We start from the raw sequence: 23,231 nt of genomic DNA, 5'->3' as shown, positions 1-23,231 counted from the left end.
AAGGCTCATATGGAGGCAGTTTGGAGGAACAAAAGGAGAGTGGCATTCAATCGTAGTGTGGCACGGAGACTCTCGTAATCCCGTCATCCATTTGAATTGATAAAACCAAGACGTGGAGCGCCATCTCTTGACGTCATGAATATTTATGTGGTGAATCCAAACTCTGTGCTAAAGCCTTCCTCCACGTATTACATACATACTTACTGCCCTCCTTTCAAGTTATATTTAGATGCTATATAATATGACATCTATCAGAAACTAGGGTAAATACACAGCATGCGCTGTAAGTAAAGCACTATATCGTTTCACAGTTGTCAGTCACATTGAAGACACAAGGAAGAAACAAGGATAAGCCACATAAACTTAAAAGGGAGCTTTTATGTTTCCAGCTCCATAATTGAATTCTTTTACAGTAGAATCCATTTTCCAGAATTCATATATGATCTTTATGTAATCTTTGTTTTAGCTCTTCTTTGTTTAAGCTAGCTATCTTCTGATTGGCTCTGCTGATCTGCTCTTCACAAACAGAAGGTCTAAACAGAAGATGGGTGGGACTTCTGTGTTCTCAGCAAATGTGCCTGAGACAACTATTTTAGGTATATTCAGGGTTAAAGAGGGATGGAAATATCTAGAAGTGTGCTCTTGTGTGTGCTCAGTTAATGAGTTATTAATCTGATAGGGAGGGTAATGACTGTCATTACTAAATGAGGTTATTTTTTTGTGTGGTGCAAAAAGGAAGCACTTGCTTAGTAAAAATAAGAAGATAATGAGATCCCACCTTCAGCATTCCCCTCTTTCCTTCTCTTCCATGTAATACGTTCATGGCGCAGAGGTAAAGTTGTGGTTGTGGTAGTTCGCAATCTAGCTAGTGCCACAGAGGAGGAGAGGGTATAAACAGAGTAGCATTTTCACTTTTACTTGCACAAACACTGAACTTATTAATCTGAGAGTTTGACCAGAAAATATGACAGACAAATTACCAAAAACCTGGCCCCCTTCAACGCACAGTGCTATAAAAGCGAGCTCTACTTAATTTTAAAAGAAATACACTTTGTATAACTTGACTTCAAAATAACTCGCAAATACCAGCCTATCAATGTAAATAAGAACTTAATGTTAATTCTTAATGTCTTGCCTGTGCTGAGGCTCCTGGCCTCCAGTGACCCCACAAGGTACATGGTTAGGAAAAGGATGGACAATAGAGGTGGGCGGATGGATCCAAATATTGATAATATCGATACCAACGCAGGTATCGGTATAAGATCAGTACTGTTTATATCATTTCAGTATGTAGCCCAAGGGTAAGCAACTCCAGGCTCAAGTGCCGGTGTCCTGCAGGTTTTAGATATCACCCTGGGTCAACACACCTGAATCAAATGATTAGTTCATTACCAGCCTCTAGAGGACTTCAAGACATGTTGAGGAGGTCATTTGAATCAACTGTGTTGGATCAAGGATGCATCTAAAACCTGCAGGACACCCGGCCCTTGAGGCCTGGAGTTTCCTACCCCTGATGTAGCTCATTGAATAGTGTTAAATAAATAATAATAATAATAATCATTTTTGGGTAATGAAAAAGCATACTTCTAACATGCACAATAAACAAATGTCTTAGCCTTTTTGTGTTGACTGTCACGTCTGTTTTTTATAGCCTATAGCACAGTTAAACAACACAAGATAACCCAAAGTGCTTTAAACACGGGCACATTCATGTCCCGAGTACCCATAAAACCCAGTTTCAAAATACATGAAAAGCCCAAAGATGAGTTTTTACCATAGAGTAGAAATCAGTATTTTTTCAAATGTATTGAGAGTTTGGCAAATTACCCTACATAGGTTTTTATAGGTTAAAGTATCAGTATTGGTATCAGCAATATTGGCCCAATATTTCAAGCAATCAATCAATTTATTTATAAGCACATTTAAAAACGACACAGGTTGACCAAAGTGCTGTACAAAGTAAAAAATAAAACAAACACTGTCACGGTTCTGGGTCATTTTGACCCAGTTCTTTATATTTTGGTATATTTCTATAGTATTGATTATTATTCTAGATCAAGTTCAGTGTCTGTCTGCCTCCTTGTAAATTGTTTCTTGTTTCCTGTTTTACTTTGGAGGTTCGTGTCTGGTGTCAGTGTGTTCGGGTTACGTTTCCCGTATCGTCAGCTGTGATTTCTCCCAGTGATTTCTCCTCTGCTGTTCATCTGCAACCTGCAAATAAAGCTGTTTACTTTGAGTTCAACTTCGCCTCACTGAATCCTGCATTTTGGGTCCTTCCTCCTTGCCTGCCGGTACACAGCCATGACAAAGAGAACAAAACAAACACTCAGTCACAATTAAAAGCTAGGGAGTAAAGATGTGTTTTCAGACGAGATTTAAAAATGTCGAGTGTTGGAGAGATCCTAATTTGAAGAGGCAGACTGTATTAAAGTTTAGTTTAGTTTAAGATCTGGTCTCCTCTGTGTTTTCGTCTGCCTCTAGGAACAATCAGAAGCAACGTATCAGCTGACTGAAGAGTTCTACTTGGAGTACTTTTTGTTAAAAGATCAGAGAGGTACGAAGGAGCTAATCCATTCAGAGACTTAAAAACAAGAAATAAAATCTTAAAATCAATTCTAGAGCGTACTGGAAGCCAGTGTAAACGAGCCAAGAATGGGGAAATAGGGTGATGGTTACCTGTCAAGAGTCGGGCTGCAGCATTCTGAACAAGCTGAAGACGACAAAGCGGAGCCTGGCTGATACCAAAATAAAGACTATTACAGTAATCAAGCCTGGATGAAATAAATGGATGAATCACTTCCTCGAAGTCAGCAGATGATTAAATGTTCTTAATTCTCAAATGAAAAAGTGCCATCATTTTTGGCAAAGGGAGTTCTGGACTTTTCCAGATTCCAGATCACCCTTAAGAGAAAAACGAGGGTCAGAAGGTCTATATAGTACAATCTCTGTTTAGCATTAAGGTACAAGAAATTTAATGCTAACCATGATTTAATAATGTCATAGAGGCGGTCTAGCAAAACTTTTAAAGAGCCTATAGAATTATTTTTAAGAGGAAAGTAGATTTGAGAATGATCGACATAACAGTGAAATGAGATTCCATATTTTCTGAAAATAGAACCTAATGGGAGCATGTAAAGGGAAAAAAAGTACTGGGCCAAGGATAGATCCTTGAGGGACATGCAAGCGGGGTGGATGTGGATGAAGAGCCACCAAACCTGGCAGAAAAACTTCTGTCAGTTAAATAAGATCTAAACCATTCAAGTGCAGTGCATATTTACTAGGTATTGGATCTATACCAAAATTTGCAGTATCACACAGGACTAACGGACAAACTTTTCTCTTGAAACTTTAGCCATTTAAAAAATGAGTGAAATTAGAAGACTACAATCAGTTAACTAAAGACACTTACTGCATTTCCAGCGCTCAGTGTGAGGAGATGATCTCCTCACACTGAGCACTCCTCAACTTGGAGGTAGAAAATGATTTGCCAAGATGTTCAGGTTCCAGGATCTCAGCCAGTTTCCTCACTGGACTGTCAGCAAGGACCTTCAGGTCTTGTTTGGCTATTATCCTCCCATAGATATACACACACATGTATTCATGCAGTCCTAGAGGAATTTCTCTCTTTTTCACCTTCAATCACCCCAAACTCTAAAAATCCTCCAGTCACCTAATTAACTTTTTCTTTCTCTCTCCCATTTCCCCTCTCAACTCTCATCTTCCTCCCACCCTTCCTCTTTCTCACCATCATTCAGGCATCTGTGGGGTGGCTGTGGAGATAAGCAGAGACTTTATCTGTCAGAAAGCCAATTCAGAATGGTTGACACAGCACATCTGATACACATCTCATGTGTCCTGTGTGTGTATGTGTGCACGTTTAGAGGGGAGTGTGTTACAGAACTGATCAAACTGGCTTGCATTAACAATTAAGGCAGTTGGAAACATAAAAAGAGACAACAATTAAAAAATACCAGCCCAGTAAACGTTTTCTTATTGAGCCTTTGTAGACATGTGACCACTAACCACGTGGCATTAACTAGTCAGTCATTTTGGACATGTGACAAACACGGGGACAGTGTAGAATAAGTGAATAAGGCCCCCAGTCAAATACCTGTTGTTAGGGAAAAATCTGTATTCCCCAACTGATAGGCAAAAACCTTCTTATGATTACTAGCATATTGCTGCGGTCATAGTTTGAATGGAACTGACAGACTTGTCTACAACAGCGTCCAGTTACTCTCTGAGCTTTAGTGAAACAGTGTAAAGTGTGAGACTGTTTTCCTTCAAAACCTTTGTAGGTGAATCTCCTCCAGTTTCAGTTTGTGTAACACTTTATCAAGTTGTACTACGGCTAGTATGTAGAGGCTATTTGCAGACTAACATGAAAAATGACTGGCAACCATGGCAGTATGCTAGCAATCAAAGCAATTACAGCTCTTTCTTCATCCAGTGAGAGCCAGCAACCTACACAAACTACTGCCAGCCACCTGGGCAGTACTTGTTTCTCAAGCAACCAGTGACTGTAGCACATGAGAAAATTGAATTGCCAGTTTACATCCATTCAGTAAATTACGGCCATCTTGTGACTGCAATTAGCTTCTGTCAGTAGAAGCTAGCTTAACTTGGAGCCACTGGAATACATAGCTTCTGTCATTTTAGTGGGTGTGACCCATGGACACAGGTTGGATCTTGCCAAGCTGAGTGGCTCGGTTCAAGCATTGTGGATAAGCCTGTTGCCTTGGACATGAGACTAGTTTGATATCACGTGCCTTGGGCAACACGTGTTAGCCAAGACGAGTCAGAGCTTATTATTCATAAAAACTTGACTAATTTGACTAAAAAGAGATTCAGGTGATGGACTGAGGACATAACTCCTATGATTCTGTGTTTGATAAAATGGGCGGTTTGCAGACTCTACCAGTATCTTCACATTAGCGTGTATCAGAAACTAGCTAACCAAATGGTGTAGCTGGGTTGTTCTGAGCTCATAGAAAAGCTATTTGTTTGGGTGGGGGTGTAGAAAGTTTATGACACAGGACAGCCAGCCTATAAACATCTGACTTTTAAAATCACTGTGGATTAAACAGAGTATAGCCTTAAACATCTGCAAGTTTCTAAAAGTAATAACGTTTCACAATTCCTTATCCAGGGTGTAGTGGAGAGACATAAAGACGTCTATGCTGACTGCAAGATGCAGGACGCTGTCAGCATATATAACACAATAAAAGACAAGCAGCATGAAACAGTGTTTTTGAAGCTGATCCAATTTGTTTTGTTGGTGTTTTAAAAATTATCAGCTTCCTTTCTGTAAAAACCACATTATTGTCCATGTGGGGGAGAAAGAACAGGATGTAACAGCAGATCACAGTCACATGGTACACAGTCGAAAACAAAATGAACTCACCACAGGCACTTTGAAAAGGTGACTCTTTATTTTCTAATATTATGATGTATATAATATCCTTCATATAGGTAATCATATTTATACCACGTAAGTAAAAGTGTGCTTTTAATCACAGCATGTGTCCGTGTCAGACTGCTGTTAGTTGGAGGTTTACATTATAAAGTATACAGTGAAAATGGCTGGCATCTGTGTGTATGTGTGTGTGTTTGTTGGCATGTGTGTGTGTGTGTGAGAATGATGCAGTCAGTGTTCCTGTGTATAGAAAGACAAATGTGAGTGCCAGCATGTTTCTGCATGCATGTGTGTGTGTATATTTGTTTGTAGAGGACTAATTATTTCATGATAGGGCTCAGAGGTATGGAGCAAGATAAAAAGCTGCCCGCTGACACTGATTTACACAATCTTTAACACTTAAACCTATTACCATCATGCTTTTAGTGTTACTTTTTATGCTACTTGAAGTTTCAGCTGTACATTTGACTTTATACTTTCATGACTGCTGCAAGAAAACACCCAGAATCTCCAGTGTTAACCCTAAAGACACACAGAGTAACAGCTGATTGTTACTAGGCCTCCTTATAGTTATGAACTGCTTCATCTTGAAGCAAAATGCTACAATGCCTCTAAGATACACTCCCTGAAAACAACTTTATGCTGGCCACCGCTGTACTCACAATATATATATAAACAGACAATATTTCTGGATTGTTTGCTCTGTCTTTGTGGCAAATTTTGTTGCTCTGTTCAGAAATTAATAAACTAACTGACAAATCCATAAGAAATAAAATAAAATATCAGACTCTAATCCTGAGTTTGTGCTCTGGCATTTTTTTCTAACAGTCCTCGGGTCAGTTTGAAATGGATAAAGTCAGGTTACATTTATTTACCACCAAAAACTGTCGGTGTATCTCAGTTCAGACACTTCCATCTGCTTACCAGCGTAATGTGAGGATGCTAGTGTTGCTAGTGGTTTAATCCCTGGTTTGATCCCGGGAGGAGACACATGTCCCTTATGGGGTTTGATTAGGAAAGGGAGCTGGCATAAAAATAAAAATCTACCCACTGTGGGCGACCCCTGTGAATAAAAGAGCAGCTGAAAGTAACCTCTTCTTCTTTTTAGAGTTGTATCAAAAATACTGGATCGCTAGCTGCTGCTTTTTTTAGTCTCTGTCTTTCTGTAATAATAAATTCTTCAGATTCTTCTACAGAATTCAAGAAGTTAACAAAACACTAAAACATGCCACAACAAGTGCAATATCTGTTCATTAATATTGGTGTGTGTGCTAAGTACACAGGACATAGCTTTCTCACATTAGCTTAAAAGAATTATGGGTCTTTGTGCGAAGCAGGCTAACCAGCATCACGACCGCTACTGGACACGTTTCCACTCAAATGTTTTGCTTAATTTAAACTGTAGGTGTACAGAAATATGTAATTTGAGGCACAGCGCAACAGTTTACGGCCATGCTAGCCACTTTCTGCTGGGTTTTTGTTGACATCTTGGAGATGCTAACTATGTCGGCTTGAGTATTTCTTTACATTCTTGTAAGACTTTCACGAGACACTGAAGTGGTCTGATCTCTGGGTAATGACGGTCATATCAGGGACAGAGAGGTGATGGCTGTAACAACCTGACGCATTAAATCCAGGGTGCAGTAAAGGAGGCAGATTTTAGATGTACAAATGGCTTTTTAAAAGGTTACGGTTATACTAGTCTGTGGACAAGGAGAAGACGTGTGCATTGAAATACTATTTTTACTTCACCTCTATTTTACGTCCTGTATATGGTTTGCTGGGTATTTTACTTGGGTAACAAATAACTTACTTAATCTTGAAGGATGAAGCAAATATCATAGCAACTGTTGATTTAATGTTTTTTACAGTCCGAAATGAAGTAGTGCTAACTGGCTTTGCCAATCACAGAGTTATGCAGCAAACGTGGCAAAAAGCCCACAGCCAGTGCACTGTCACACTGGTTTCATACACTGAGTAGCCTGACTCTACCCATTACAACATGGCTCAGTAAAAACTCAAGGGCAATTTAGACTCTATGGTGCGTGGCTTTCTCATAGAGAAACCTGTGTAGTAATCCAATACAAGTATGTCACATTAAGTGTTGTAGATATTTCCCTGCGAGTCTTCTGTAAATCTTAGTAAAAACAGTCACGATCTTTTCGTTTAAGGGCACAGTCTGATTTCACTTGTTCAGGAAGAGAAAAAACATGTTTTGTTGCTATTTTCAAAAGAAATTTAAGCAAGAAGGAGCCTGAATATTCCTGATGCAGAGCGAAACTCTCCAAGCTTGGTAAAACATGATACCGTTTTGGGCCTTTCATCCTTGGTCAGTCAACCGTGCCAGCCACAGATATATTCTGTAAACTAAGTAAACAGCACTGTCTGAATGCAGGGCTTGAGGCAAAACCGTTAAAAGCACATTTTAATCGCTCTGTATTCCCTGTCAAAATAATTCATGTGAAATATAGGACAGGTACAAAATCTCTCTTCCTAAAAGGCTAAAGGTTGGCACAACACCCTCCCCCCCCAAATAAAACAGGGAAACAGGCCCAATAGTCACCAAGACTGGAATAATTCTTGTAATAATGGTTGCTATTCTTTATCTATCAATAGATTATGTTTAGAAAACTTAAAACAACAACTACCATGTCCGCAATCCATAAACTGCCACCGCCGTCAACAATGCTTGAAGTTAAAGTGAAATCATTTGGGGGAGGGAATCTGGTGAGTGAAACTTCCTAAAGGACACATTTTAAAAAGCCTAACAATTTTACAAGTAAGTCTTTCAGAGCAAACACAGTTTGTTTTCCCAAATTTATGGGACATTTGGGAACACGAGGAACAGCAGGCAAAATCAGCTTGTGCTGATTCAGGACCAGGTGTCACTAGGGACTCAATAGATCATAGTCTATCCCCAAGCCCCCTCTGCTGATCCTAAACCAGCTGCACAGACAGAGACGGCAATGTAAGAAAAACAAGATCCAAATTAAAAAGTATAATAAAAATGTTTCCGCCAGAGCCGACTGAATCCAGAACAGTCCTATTAGCTTGTATGGCTGCGTCTGCTGAGGAATGATTGGGGCAGTTAGCTCTAAAACTGATCCCGGTCCAACCATTAAAGGTCGCGAGGATGCAGAGGAGGTTATACTGGACGCCCCATGGCTGATCTTGGAGCTGTCTGAAGGCAGGACAGGCAGGCACTGGGTGCATGGGTGAGGAGAGGCTAACTGCACACACGCACACAAACACGCACAATGTAAATATTAACACACACAAACATGCAGGCACATAACTCCACCTGTAAGCCCTCCTCACACAGTGACCTTAAATGCGTTAGTGTGTGTTGGTGTGTGTGTTGCGAGTGCAAAGTGTAGAGTGCTTATAGCAAGTGTTTGTCTCTGAACTACTCCTTCAAAACAGTTTTTTTCTGGTCCTCCGTGGTTGATTAGCTGGCTCAGTGTATTGAAGTCCCATCGAGGAGCGACACAACAGCGACGCAGTGGTAACAGTTTGTCATTTTCTTCCAAAGAAACACCAAACATGACACAGTGATAGTTGTTTTTGTTTTTTTTAACCCAGAACAGAACATTTCTCTCTGCGCCACACCGGGCAAAGCTGAAGCTGTGAGCATGTATGTGTGTGTGTGTGATCATTAACGAGGCTACATCGTTGTGTGCTGTGTTCTTGTGCTCCTATACTCATGAGGACCAATAATCCCAAAGCTTCGAATTCTATTTCAAGTTAAAGTTTAAGTGTGCAAAAGTTTGATTACGCTGTTCGGTCACAACTGATATCAGCTGATTACCTTTGATGATGATGGCATTATTTTGATGAGCTTACATGATGCGGATGTTTATTTCTGTCCAGTTTTGTTTTTGATTCTGCAGCACATCCTAAAGATTGTCAATCATCTTGGATCATCATGCCTGTGCTGTGAGAAAAGAAAGGAATCATTGTTGGTCATTCATTTTAATCACGTCATCAACTGACCCCCATTTCTTGGGGGGGCACATAAGGTTGCTGAACCTAGATCAGACCAACTGAAGCAACCCTAGATGTAAAGTAAAGGCTGGATCTATCTTACCCTGATGCATAAATCACTCTGTAACACGGTAAATCTGGACTCATCAGACCACATGACCTTTTTCCATTCCTCCAGAGTCTGATCTATATGCTTCTGAGCAAACTGAAACCTTTTATTCACTAACTAGCCTCACTAATACATACTTTTCACAGCTGTTTAGTTCTCTTGTGCGTGTTTAAATACCCTTACTTTTGCTATTAACATAGCCGTCAGTTTTACGATTGGATAACAATCATTCTGGGGGGTTTTCCGACCATATTTTTCCTGGAAGTCGATGCATCATTGTTTCAGGTTTTAAATAATGCATTAGACAGTTCTTAACCCTGTTTTTATTCTTTAATTAACAGTCATTACGTCTTCCAAACTCGTGAAACTGGAGGGTTTACTGATGCTTGTAGCCTGCTATCTGAGGCAGTCTTCTCCTGTGCAAGTGCAAACAACAAAAACTAGCATTGAAGCTTTGGGTAAAAGTCCTCAAAAGTAGAGGAATTTGTATGTATAGCTACTTGGAATGCATGTGTCCGCGTGGTGTGTGTGCGTGTGTGTGCGCTGCAGTGCTGAGTGTCCTGCTGGCAAATTGTAAAGTGACCTCTGGCACCGGTGAGGTGAGGTTTATGTCCATGAGCGATCGTCCGAGTGCTCCACTCCTCTCCCTCCTGTCAGAAACTTCAGATGTGATTAAAACAACAAAACCTCACAATCACATCAAAGTAGAAAATGAAACTAGAATAATAGAATATTAGAAAGACTACAACCCCTGCTTCCCAACTCCGCCCCCCTGCGATCAACCCTCCCCAGCCCCCGCCCCAATGAATAGATTACTATAATATGTGACAGAGTTTATCATCCTCTGCACAGTGGCACCTTTAGAATAGAATAGAATAATTTTTTTTACTAATAATATATCAGAGTATCAAAGCTTTATGAAGAAGAGATAGACAGCGGCCTAGTCTCAAAAAGCACCCTGTGCTCTACTGAAGTAAACATCGTTACAGCGCGGGCTAACGGACCCGCGCGCCCTTGTAAGGCGTCTTTTGTGTAGCAGTCGAGTATCCCTACAGAGTATAGAGATTAGGGTGCCATTTGAGACTACAGCAAATGTAAGCACTGGAAGCAAATGGATATGGCATGCATGGTTTGAATGGTCAACGCTGACATGGCTCATGGATGGCAGTTCTGAACTTCGACCCTAAGCAGACCCCTCGAGGTCTGAGCCGATGAGAGCTACGAAGCTACCGCTACTGTTGAGTCAGTAAATCCTACGCGGATTAGAGTACTTACAACTGCAAACCTAAAGCTAACCTGGAGGTCGTGATACATAGAAAACATCTGGAGTAATATTTGGCACCAGGCATATTTTGCTAATTTATGTTTGAATCTTAAGCAACTGAAATAACTCTTAAATATGCTACCTTTGCTTAAGGCAATAGTCTTCATCTCTAATTACGTCACAAAATTACTCATCTAACCTAAAGTTAAGTCAAAAAAAAAGTAGCAGAGTAGAAGAGCGTAGTCTGATTTTCCTCTACTTCAGCTTCTCTTTTACACAAAGCGTGCTGTATTAGCGGTTAGCTTGTTCAACAACGATTGTTTCTGTGCAAATGTACTTTGCTTTTTCTCCCCCTCCCTCCCACGTTACACCCTTAAAATGAAATTGCTGCAGTGCTGAGCATAAAAAGCCCTTGTGTGCTCCTGTCCTTTAAAAATTAAAAGCCCTTGCTTGGAGAAAAGTAGGGTTTTTTTCCCCTTTCACAGCCCATGACAAAAGCTGATGCCCCTAGTTGCAGTTGCAAAATTAATATTTACATGTAGAGGACAGTAGCAATGCACGTTTGTCCCTTTAAGCTTCCTTTATGGCGTCGGAGACAGGAGATAAAACAGCAGCATCATAAATTAAACAGTGTGTGCAAGGTTTAAAACATATTTTATTATCAGAGTAATGACTGTCAGAGTAGTAGCTTGACAGTGTCGGGTTGGTGTTGTTTCATGTCGACTTTATACAAAACAGTGCAATGGCTGTTTATGGGAAGGTAAAAGAACAATAACTGAAAAAATAAAAAAAAGCATTTTTTTTCCTCTTTTGAGTTTCACACTTACTTGTTACTCACAGTCCCAGAAACAGGTTGAGAAAAATGGTGTGACTAGATACTCATGCTCAGGTTTCACAACCCTCCCTGTCTCCTCTCTGTAGATTTTATGGCTGTGTTGCCTTTTTTCTCACAGTGTCAAATTCTGTCGCCTTGTGTCGTGAGATAGAAGATTACTGAGTAAAGTGAATAATTCAGCTTGTTTTCTTAATGTTTTAGAATATGCCTCCTTTTACTAAAAGGCTGGAATACTTCAGAATTACAGTAGTTGCCACTGCTTACAAATGCACAGATGCAGCATTAGATTGTTGGGAAACCAAGTGGACTGACTGTGTAAATATTAGGCATATAGTAGTAGATCAGGGGCTTTATCACAGTAGTTTTTTGTGCTGCTTTTCCTGCAGAAAAGTAAGGCCATTACACACCGAGCATGCTGCAAAAAAACCAAAATGAAATTCTAGATCTTTCAGATGCGAATTTGTCGTGTTAGGTATATGCCGCATTTTTGCAAAAGCCGCAAAAAAGACGCATCAAGCCACAATGAACTGGTCCTGATGTTTCTAAACAACAAAAGGAAAGAAGCAGAGATTCTGGGTTCATTCAATTCTCACGAGAAGGCAGCAGCATGGAGAATTTCATGGTTTGATCCAGGAGTTGAATCTTTATCACGACTGCTGTCGTACATATTTCAGGATGTCAGCAGGGCAGTCTGAGCTCTTCCCACATCTGAGGAGGCAGGGAAATTATTTCAGAGTCGACTGACCTGGAGCACCATCTAGCTGTATGTCTGAAAAGAAACAGTACTGTTTTACTATTTCTGTTTATTTTTATCATTGTATGTTCAGTACTTGCGTTTCAGTATGTTCAGTAAGTGCGTTTTGAGCTACAAGCGCACTTGTTGCCACATGCAGTGGTCTGATTGGTCAGATCTGTTAATTCGAATGCAAAAAATCTGAAAAAACTGTGCTTAATTCCATAAATTAAATCCAAATTCGTCTTGCAAAATTATGTGGTAGCTGTGAACGCCTGCATTGAGAATAGGCGAGTATTTTTAACAAACAAAATATTGGTGCAAATTTTACATGTCCGGTGTGTAAAGGCCATTAGTCTGAAAGGCGTCCAAACACTGCTGCTCAGTCAGATGCACACAAAGTGTTCTCCGGTGCCTCGATGCGTGGATCGCAGCAGTATTTGACACTGGTCCTCTTTTAAGGCTGGAGAGGTGGCAGTGGAGTAAGTAACTAGTTTGTCAGCCAGTATGTGTGTGAGCAGTGGAGATGAAGAGCAATGAGGAGGCTGTGAGTGACTTAAATAAATAATACAATTGGATATCCTCCAATTCCATCTCCCGCTGCTTAATTTGTGTGCTACATACGAACAGTTTCCTCCGATTGGAGACGTCTACTTTAGCTTGTGTTTACTCCTGCGGCTGTAAATCTGACAGGTTTTAATATTAAATCAGAAATGTGTTCACCAAGAGGTAGTGGGCAAACAAACGGTGCTGCCTTAAAGCCTATTCACAGCTCAGTGGTCTCCCCTCCACAGTACCCTGAACCAACAACCTCCAGAAAACCTAACTAGTCTCCAAAAACGCCACCAATGGAAGACATGAGCTAAATCTAGTGGAGAGGATGGGCAGGGTGAGAGGATGTGTGGAGGTGTGGCTACACAGAAAAAGGTGAGAGGTGACACATGGACGCAGACAGACAGCTTGGCAGACAGACCACCTCTTTTTAGGTTTTAGGTGACAAAATAAATAAATCAAGAGGTGGCAGAAAAAACAGAAGGAAGCACCAATGGATCTTACGTTACCATCTATAAGAGATTCTTTAGGTTGTTGAGTCAGACCTTTTCTACCCAGCCTGCAACAGCTAATCCGCGGTTTCTTCTTTACTCATTGAAACCGCCAGGTAGGTTTAACCACTGACCTGGAATCAGAGCGATGAGGGGAAAATGTGACCAGGGAAGAGCTCAATTCATTTTCAGTTCAGTCGTGAAGCGAGCTTTCCGATCGATCAGTATGAAAGTTTATATACAAAATGTATAGAAAATGATAACTGCTTCCACAAATGCACTGGTTTAAATGGGCAAACCGATCTTCAGTTTATAATTTGAATCTAGCTGAACTGAAAAGGAATCAGAACCCACGACAAGGTGCTGACGTCGTCACGTTTACTGTAATCAGAGGGTCAGCTGGGAGCTCTAAGGCTGGTCCCCTTCCCTGACCCGACTCTGCTGCTATCCAAAAGGTCAGGAGGACAGAGGTTCACACAAAGTCTGTCACCCCTTCTCCTCAAATTCACATTGTAGTTTTTTTTTGTGGCGCTTTTGTTTTTTTTTTGTTGTTTTTTTTTTTAAAGAGAAGTTGCCCCAAACAGAAAAAACACTTAATATATTTTACATTTCCACTAATTCCCATTTCTCCTGTGAGGAAAAAGCCTGAAAATCAATTTATGAACATAAAACTCATGAACATAAACCGAATGTGCCTTGATATATAAGGAGTTACAAGTATTACTACAGTGATATGTGCTGGGGCTGGGAACAACTTCTCTATTAAAACCAACCCTGCTGCACGCACTCTCACAGGGCTCAGGATTCACAGTTCGAAGGCTAAAAGTTCACAGTTCACAGTCGAAGTTTAGCAACCCCCCCCTTCCCACCCCATAACCCTGTGTGTCCCCTGCTTTTTCTTGCACTCCTCCCCCCCCGCATTTCTTATCCTCCTCCTCTTTGATACTCTGATTGGGGCGATATCTGTAGCCAGCACCTCTCAGACAGGTGTGGTTCTGCGGTTGGGGTCCTTGCTGTAGTCTTTAGTGAGCGTGCTGCTCTGGAGGAAATCCCTCTCCGAGTTAAGCAGCCCGCCTAAGCCGCCAACAGGTTTGCTGCCGGCATTGCCGGCCTCTCGTGGGTTCAGCGTGTACATGGGCATCTCGGAGGCGGCGGGCCCTGTGTAGCCACCTTTCCCCAGTGGCGAGGCATCGCGGCTGGGAGCCTCTGAAGAGCGAACGCTGGAGCGGCGCCGGAAACGGTAGCGATAGGAGGGGATACGGCTAAAGGCGGACTTCTTGATGAGCTCAGTGCGGGACTTGGCCCGGAGCTTGCGGTGCTTCTCAATGAACATGTGCACAGCCAGCACACCCACCATTTCTGCCATAATGAAGGAGAGGGCGCCAAAGTAAAAAGACCAGCCATAGGAGTAGGACTTCTTGCTGTCACTCTGGCCTGGGTCGCCAGAGTTGGCTGAGATATAGACAATAATTCCAATGATGTTACTGAGGCCTGGACAGACATAAAGAAAGAGAAACTGTGAGAGCCACAAACTAACAAAAATAACACAACCACAGTATACAAAGAGACGGTCATGGTACCTGTGTATTGGACCCAAGGTTTAGAGCGTTCGTGATTTATTTCTGGGTTTGTGACCTGATTCATGTTAACTTATTTAGTCATTTGAATATATTATTAGATTTTGTCTTTGTTTCTAGTTCTTGCTTTCTTGGTTGATGAGGTTAGTTCTCTTTCCTGTCCAGCCTGTCCTCGTCTCGTCTCGGTGTTTCCTGTGTGAAGTCTGTCCTTTCTCCGTGTTTGTTCACTTTTCTCTCGTTGTGTAAACTCTGCATTTCTGTTCCTATTCGTTTTATTTTGACAGACTCTTGTCCTGTGTGTGTTAAATTCAGTTTTCCTTCCACTTGTCTAATTGGTTAGATTCAGTTCAGCTGTGTGTTTTTCCCCAATCTGCCCTCGTCTCCTCTTAAACCCTCAGTTTGCTTGCTTCTTTATTGTTTCCTCCCTTATGTTGTGTGTCCTGTGTTTCTTCTGTAGTTCCTAGTTTGTAAGTCCCTGGCTTTTGCCTTTCCTGAGTTTTGTGTTTTGGTATTTTGATCCTATGAGTTCTAGAAATATTAGGTTCAAAACCTACCTGCTGCCTGATATATCATCTAATGTATTTTTTTTCTTTCAGGCACACAACATAATCAGATTTCACTATGTGATATGTATAGTTATTTATTTACTTGTTTCCCCTCAGCTCAGATAAGCTTTTTTGTGTTGGTGGTGTTCCAACACATGTCGTCAACAGGGAAGTTGCCCTCTGGTGGACAAACTGTGCCACATCAGCCATTGTAAATAACCGATACCGCTAGAATAACAAATAGCTGATCGGCTGATAGTTTCAGCCCATCGATAAATTGGTCAGGCTCTAGTGAGCAGTGTGCAGTAATTGAATACTTTAATTTCAAAACCTCAGTAACTGAGGCTCTTCTAAAACACGGTTTGTTGGCTTAAAAAACCCCAACTCTAAAATGTCCCTTCCCTTTATCCTTTACAGCACCGCCAATCAGAGGGAACGAATCAGATCATGTAGACACTCAAAGAGGTCCAGTTCCATTTATCTGTTAGTGCATGAACGTTGTAAACAACATGAACAATTTTGTATCTTAACTTACAACACCACACCCTTTTTTTTAATAGTGATTTTTGTCTGTTAATCTTCATTTATTAAAGCAAGGTGTGTGGTGAAGCTACTGTGGGATATCTCTTATTTGTAATGTTTTTGTTGGCTATTGTGTTGTCATTTTGTGCCACTGCATGAGCCTGTACTGTGTTATTGCTGACCAGTTTGTTCAGCGATTTCATTTGTAATGTTTCCAGCTGCATCTTTAGTCCTGTCTGGTGGACATGGTGCATTTTTCTGCAAAAGACAGTCGCATTTGTTAAAAACTAATGAAAATACAATTTTTCTGTGACTAATAACCTTTTCAATGCAATTAAAGTGAACTTACTAAACCTTAACATGTGAGTCAGATAAAAAAATGCTTAGTTAAAACTAATAATGTTGCACAGATTTAGCGTTTTTTTTTTTTTTTTCCGTGCATCTCAGGTCTTTAATTACAATTCTGGCTACCGACGAGACAATCGAGATAAGACGATTATCTGCGTTCTGTTTTGCAACAATGCCCCCGTTTTATATTGTGCTACATAATAAATTCAACCAATGTTGTTTACAGCAGTGCCTTTACTTTAATTTGCTTTAAATTGATTTTTTTTAAACTCCTATTCAACATTTAAGGAAATCCATTGTTAAAAAAGACAAGGGTTCAATAAATGCATCAGTAAAGGTTAATGAGTGTTTTTAATAATTCCGATTACAAAACCGACCAATAATAATCACCTTGCAAGACCCCAGGAGACCCTGGGAACATCACCAGGATCATTACAGTACAGATACGTAAGTACAAGGCTGTGTGCAAAGATGCTTTGCTGCGTCCCAATGAAAGACTCTATAGGTGTGTGTGTTTGCACTCTCACACCCTCACAGGGCATCATGGCATTCTTGTTGATTGATTAATCAGCTACTGTGTCCCATATCCACACTTTGGCGCCTCTCACGGGCTCTTCTGTGTGCTTTAGATGCTCAATGGGCTCCTCAACAAATATCTGAATGCTGTGCCTCCTCCGTTTAGAGTCGGCCCACAGTGACACAGCTGCACACACTCAGACACATGTGGCTCACACAGACAGCCGCCTTGTTGTTATCTCAAGCTCCTTTCACCAGGTCAGAGAATGTAAGGCATTTGGCTGGTACTGTATTTAAATGAAAAAAATGTGGTATGAGGTGCTGAATTTGTGAATTAGTAAGTGTGGTTTCATGTACGCTGTTCTGATGACTGACAATCACTGCAGCTAAATTCCTAAGAGGAAAGAGGACACACATGGACACGCAGAGACACTCGCAGTGATGACTAACCTGCTGAGACGAAGAAGATTCCTGCGCTGAGGATGACGTTGTGTCGGCTTCGGTAAAACTCACTGGCAGCCACGCAGAGCCCACCCAGAAACAGCAGACCCACACTCATGATGGGGAAAAGACTGGAGGCACGCACAGCACCTGCACATACACACAAAGAGTGGAAACGCGTTCATAACAGGTGCAAACTTTTTATTTTGCCGTGTAAAGACGTCGCCTTTCAGATCCATCAGAAACTGATGAAGGATCATTTGTGCTGGAAGAACAGTAGCTCCACCATTACGTCATCAAAATCACTGGTGCGCATCACTTCTGTGCTGGATGGAGGATGGAGATGCAAGGGGAAGAAAAAAAGAAAGAAAAAAAGGTTCCACTTTACACACGCGAGGCAGCGGGCTGCTAAATGCTCGACTGAACCTGAATTCTGAACATGTTAAAGCATTCAGAGGATTTGCTAGAGAGAGCAAGGGAGAGAGACCGAGAGATGGACGGAGAAGGGGAAAAAAAATGGACAAGACCCAAGACAGATGGAGAGTCACGCTGACATATGCGAGGCAAAATAATGAATGTGAAAGTGAGGCTTCAGTGGGAGTGAAATATTTGTCATATGTGTGCAGGATGCGATAACATATTGAGGAATATTTGCAAACAGCTTGTTGTGCAGAACTGAGATTCGGGCTATTTTGAGACACCGAATATATGAGGAGAGCCCATGCATCAGAGTTTTATCATATACGGTTGTGTCTTCACAAAAAGACTAAAAGTAAACAAAGCAGATCATTGTCCTTTTTTTCTCCATCTGTTTTCTTTATGTTTGTTGTTTCTTGCGTGGCAAAACATTCCCGCCGTGACCGAGAGCTGCAGATATTGCGCGTACAGACTCCGCCCCTATGGCCCACAACCCTGGGCTGCATGAAATGCTGGTCACTAGGTCTCTGCTCCTTATTGGCTTATCAGCTCTGAGGACTGTGATCTAATTGGCTCCCTCTGGGGATGTTGCTCTGTGTTCAGTGGAGCAATGAAAAAGAGGCACAGGCTGAATCCATTCCCCTTCTTTTCTGTTGTTGTTTTCCACCTTTACTCCTAAAATAAACTAAGAGCTCACTTCTCTGTGTTTTCTACTAAATACTCTCTCTTTATCTTTTTATCCTCTTTTTTTCTTATAATCCTTTTTAACCTTATGAAGGCCTTTTTTAGGTTCAATTTCTTAACTACTTGCCATTAGTTTGTGTTTCTTCATTATGTAGTGTTATGGAACGCCATTAAGGTCATAATTTGTTTTGTTGTTCCTGCTATTAGACATTTTAATATTGCCAGCTGCTGTTTATAAACACTGTTCTGGGTACATAATTATACCAGCTGGCATAGAAATGCCAGTCACAATAATAATTTTTTTTTTTTTTTTTTTAAGAAACTACCCATTTCCCATTATCCTTTGGATGAGAAGAGTACTGAGTGAAAGTCTTTTTCTTCATATTTCTTTATGTTTTGCTTCAGAGGTGCCAGACTTCTTGTTGTTCTTTTTGTTTGTTAAGCTACTTAACAGTGACCTATGAAACATTCAAACATAAAAAAGCCAAATTAAATTTTTTTATAGGCATACAATACTATTTTTGCACCAACAAGGTGATCCCCAAAGCGTTATTAGCTGACACATTTCAGCATGCTGTGGAGCTTGGCCTGAAATCTGAGGTAAATGGACAAGTGGATGACAAATGAAGAAGTGGGAGGCCCCCCAAAAATATCTACACCAGATAAACAGTATCTGAAAGTCATATTCTTAAGAAATGGAAAATATCCACACTTGACACAGGACCTGAGACAGAGATGTGGGCTTTCAGTCGATCCTGTTATTGTTTGTCAAAGCGAAAGAATGGTCAACTTTTGAACCACCATGCAATACCATCTGTAAATTGCCAGACTGGCAACAGATTCAAATTTCAGCACGATCACAATCACAGTGCCAAGGCAGTACAAGCATACCAGGACAGATAAAAACACAATAAAACATATCAATCATGGAATGGCCTCCCCAGAGCCCAGGCCTCAACAGTACTGAAACAGTGTGGGATTACCTTGATGCTAGCATGGTGGCTCAGCTGTTAGCTAACTTTTGCCACACAGCAAGAGAGCACTGGTTTCAAACCTGTAAAGGGACATGCTCCATGGAGTTTGATTGTTTTCTCCATGCTCACACTCAGGTTTCTCCTTCAGTCAAAAAAGCATGCAAGGTGAATGCTGCTCTTGGCCTTGGCCTTGTCTTGCCAAGCAGATTTGTAATCTCAAGAGACCTGTTTAATGGTTAAGGGAGGATTAGAGGTTTATTGCCTAACAATAATGTGATAGCTGGAATATTTCAGTGCAAGTTTGTGCGGCGAGGCAAAGTAGCAGGCCACCATCAAAGGAAAACCTTCAGGGGTTCAATCACATGCCTTTTAACTGTAATCAAAACAGTATGCATAAGTACTGTGCACATAAGGTGAGCTGTTAAACGCCTAAACAGTGCTCCATACAAGAAATGACAAAATAACTAACTGGTGTTATTTTAACTGTATTTGTAACACCTCCAGTGTTCAGCTGCTTACTGACTACTGCTTTCTCTTCCCCAGAGAAAAAAGGTTAGTGGGAATATCCCACTCCTAGAAGAAAGATTAACTGTCAGTGTTTTGTGATTTTCAATTGGTTACATTTAATTTAAAAAAAAATCCATTGTTCTGTACTCTTTCCTCTACATTAGTCTTAAGTTGCTACTACAAAATAGTGGATGGAACTAACTTTGTGATCCTTAACCATACTACCCCTGTAGTTTGTCCTGCAGATGGGGCTAGAGAGGGGGGCACAGTAATGTTCATGATTGCCTCACACCCACACATGCTTGTGTGCTGTTTCTAATGCAGACTTTACAAAATAATTCTCTTTTCAAGCCGATATGAAAAATTGTTGTCACACACCTAACAATGGAATTGGCTTTACATCGCTTGGGAACATACGATGTGTTGAGATAACAAAAAAAACAAGTTTAGTGATTAGTCAGACAGTTGTACTCTAAATATGGTAACACTGGCCAGTAAAAGCCTAGTTGTGAATGCACAGTGCAGTGTGTGCTCATATCAGACTCACGTAGGAGGTATTCAGCTGCGTCTGCTTCATAGTCAGCATCTTCTGGGAAGTGATCAATTTTCTTACACACACCTCTGAATGTTCCTGGAGAAGAAACACACATCAGTTTAGATAGTATAGTAGTAGTTTATTTTGAACAACACAGACATGAAAAGTTGTTTTGTTTGATAAATACTAATTTTCGGATGTCTCTCATTGTATACACGGACAACTCTGTGGTACTGTCCGATCAGTTCTGCAGCATCTTTCCGAATATAAGCAGAGTATAGCCCTGCACACTATACAATTCATCCTGCCGCGTGTATCATTCGCCACAGACGCCCACCACGTTTGACAGATGATACGATATTGCTCAGATCATGCTGTTTCTCCCTTTTTCTTCTTCTCCACACTTTTCTAATCTTACTAGTACAAGTTAAAGACGTTTTATGTGAAAGTCCAAGTGTGACTAGTGGCTTGCACCTTATTGTAAACTCTCTGTATTTTTGATTCATTAAGGCATTATAGAGTTTTGATTGATTGTACACACCTCCTCGAGTGTTCTTGACTTGGTCAGATGTTGTTTTTTTAACCATGGAAATAATTCTGTCAACATGGTTTTTAGTCGTATTTTTTTTTAGTCTTTTGGTGTTGCTGAGCTGCTCAGTGCTCCTTTTTAAGAATGTACCAGATTGTTTATTTGACCGCTTCTAAATGTTTGCTGTTTCTCTGAAAGGTTGGTAGGATCTTTTCTTTTAAGATCAGATCTTTTATAAGCCTCATTTGTCATGGCATAATGAGAGAACAGGCCTCACCTGGACACGATTCTAGTCAGTCAGTTGTTCAATTACTTTTGAGCCTCTTAAAAATGTGGGACTGTGTTTAAAAATGGCTCAGTTAATGTGATGCTCATGTTAAAAACTCCTTGAACTACATCTAAATCAGGTTACCTCTTGATTATTTGACTTAAAAACCACTGTGGTGGTGCAAAGAGGCAAAACTAAATTGTATGTACGCACACACATGTTGTCAGAGGTATATTTAGAAGAGAAAAGAGTGATGTCACTGTTTAGTAGTGTTCCAGCAAATGTATTTCACAAACTACTTAGCAGCTTACCCTGAAGATGCTGCTTAGCTCTGCACCACCATCTGCTCAGCTCATACACATCCTACTACTGAGAGTCTTACAGGCTTACAAGGAGTCAGACCTAAATTATCCCAAGCATCTTTTGCTGTATATTCTCACACACATTAATAGGACCCTTTATTCTATCCACACACACACTATTCCCATCAGTCACAGGTGTACCTGTGCTGACCAGGTATCAACAGCATAGCAGGAGCATACAGTGAGGGTCAGAACAAGGTTAGGACAACCTTTTCAACAACTGCTTTCTATCATTTTTAGCCACTTCTTCTTGAAAGCGTAAATGTCATTGCCAATGGTCACATTATTTGACTGATTTGACATCCAATATAAATTTTGGGAGATGGAGCATGTGCACTTCCTGTAAGCAGATGTGAAAGTATATCGACAGGCAGAGAGAGAGATGATAGATGATGCAGGGCAGAGCTGTAGCCTTCAGGCTGTGTATGGGAAACACTAATGAAAAGCCTTATCACACCCAGCACACACAAACGCACACCGTTTCAATGTAAAAGACAAAAATGCACAACGGCTAAAGTAAAGACATCAAATAAACACACACGCGCACCGAGCTCATTAAAATGATACATGAACACTATCAATCATGCATGCAAATAAAAGCCCCGTGTATTTAGATTGCTTATATGAGTGCATGCTGGTTCGTCCATGTGTGACTGAGAGTGTGTGTGCATTTCATGCAGAGAGTGACTCATCCTCCTCAACACACCGACTCACAGAGACACACAAACACACCCACCAGTAAACTCTGTGTGTGCGCCCTCGTGTAGGACCGTGTTTCTATGTGCATGCACGTGCACGCCCGCGTGAAACTACACTGCATGCAGCCTCCTTCCCACCCATCATTCAGTCCCATTCACACATGGTCAACACCACGGGGGCTATGAAAGAGAGCGGCACTGAGGAGGGATGAAGGGGAGCAGCAGAGAAAGAGAGATGAAGAAGGATGAAGAGAGAGGAAGTGCGGGCTGAAAGAGGTTTGGTGGTAAAACGGCACGGGAGAATTAGAGAGAAATAGGAGGATAGAGGCTGGCAATGAACAAAATAAACGACTCGAGCTAATTGCTTCTTTGCACATGAAGAGGCTTTTTCCAGCACCCACACTCAGAAAGTCATTCATAAATTGATTCATCCAACTCATGCAGTAGGGGATGGAAACTAACATCTGACTGTGAAACTGATTGACTTTTATAGTCTTTTATATCTCCATTTATTAAGATAATCATCTGCAAAAAACATGTGAATCAAACTTTGTTGTGCATCATTCTTAAGGCAATATACCACCATAAATGTATGCATAATATCACCTCAGCACACCCTCTTAATCCAAAGTGCAACACGTCCACAAATACATACTTCAACAGAAACTATTTGGTGGTTTGAATTTTCTCCTATACACCGAGCCCTTTTTCTGCTCCCCTCACCAGCCTCCATCCTGTTTGACAGTGTTGAGTATGAGCAAAATAAGCTTTTGTATTTCCAGATCACACAACCCATTGCTGGGAAAATACTACAGCTGGCAATTTGAAGATTATAATTTAGGCTCCACTCACAGAATTCCGGAGACTCTTTAGTGAATCTCTAGCAACCATTGCTCGCTGGACAAAAATGTGCATTCCATGACT

General features: G+C 40.9%; 1 protein-coding gene across 1 annotated transcript in view; it reads right to left on the bottom strand.

The window, feature by feature from the left end:
• Positions 1 to 5,413: 5,413 nt before the first annotated feature.
• cacng3b (calcium channel, voltage-dependent, gamma subunit 3b) overlaps positions 5,414 to 23,231 on the bottom strand; it is a 37,532-nt gene continuing 19,714 nt past the window's right edge. The window contains exons 3-5 of the mRNA XM_084926438.1: positions 20,463 to 20,546; positions 17,343 to 17,483; positions 5,414 to 14,875 (exon numbers count right to left, since the gene is read on the bottom strand). Of these exons, the coding sequence (XP_084782564.1) occupies positions 14,364 to 14,875; positions 17,343 to 17,483; positions 20,463 to 20,546 (737 nt within the window). The 3' untranslated portion in view covers positions 5,414 to 14,363. The remainder of the gene's footprint in view (positions 14,876 to 17,342; positions 17,484 to 20,462; positions 20,547 to 23,231) is intronic.

Source organism: Perissodus microlepis, chromosome 4 (genome assembly GCF_051167445.1).
Source record: "Perissodus microlepis isolate ML-2025 ecotype Zambia chromosome 4, ASM5116744v1, whole genome shotgun sequence".
Lineage (NCBI taxonomy): Eukaryota > Metazoa > Chordata > Actinopteri > Cichliformes > Cichlidae > Perissodus > Perissodus microlepis.
This window is presented reverse-complemented; position numbering and strand designations above follow the sequence as displayed.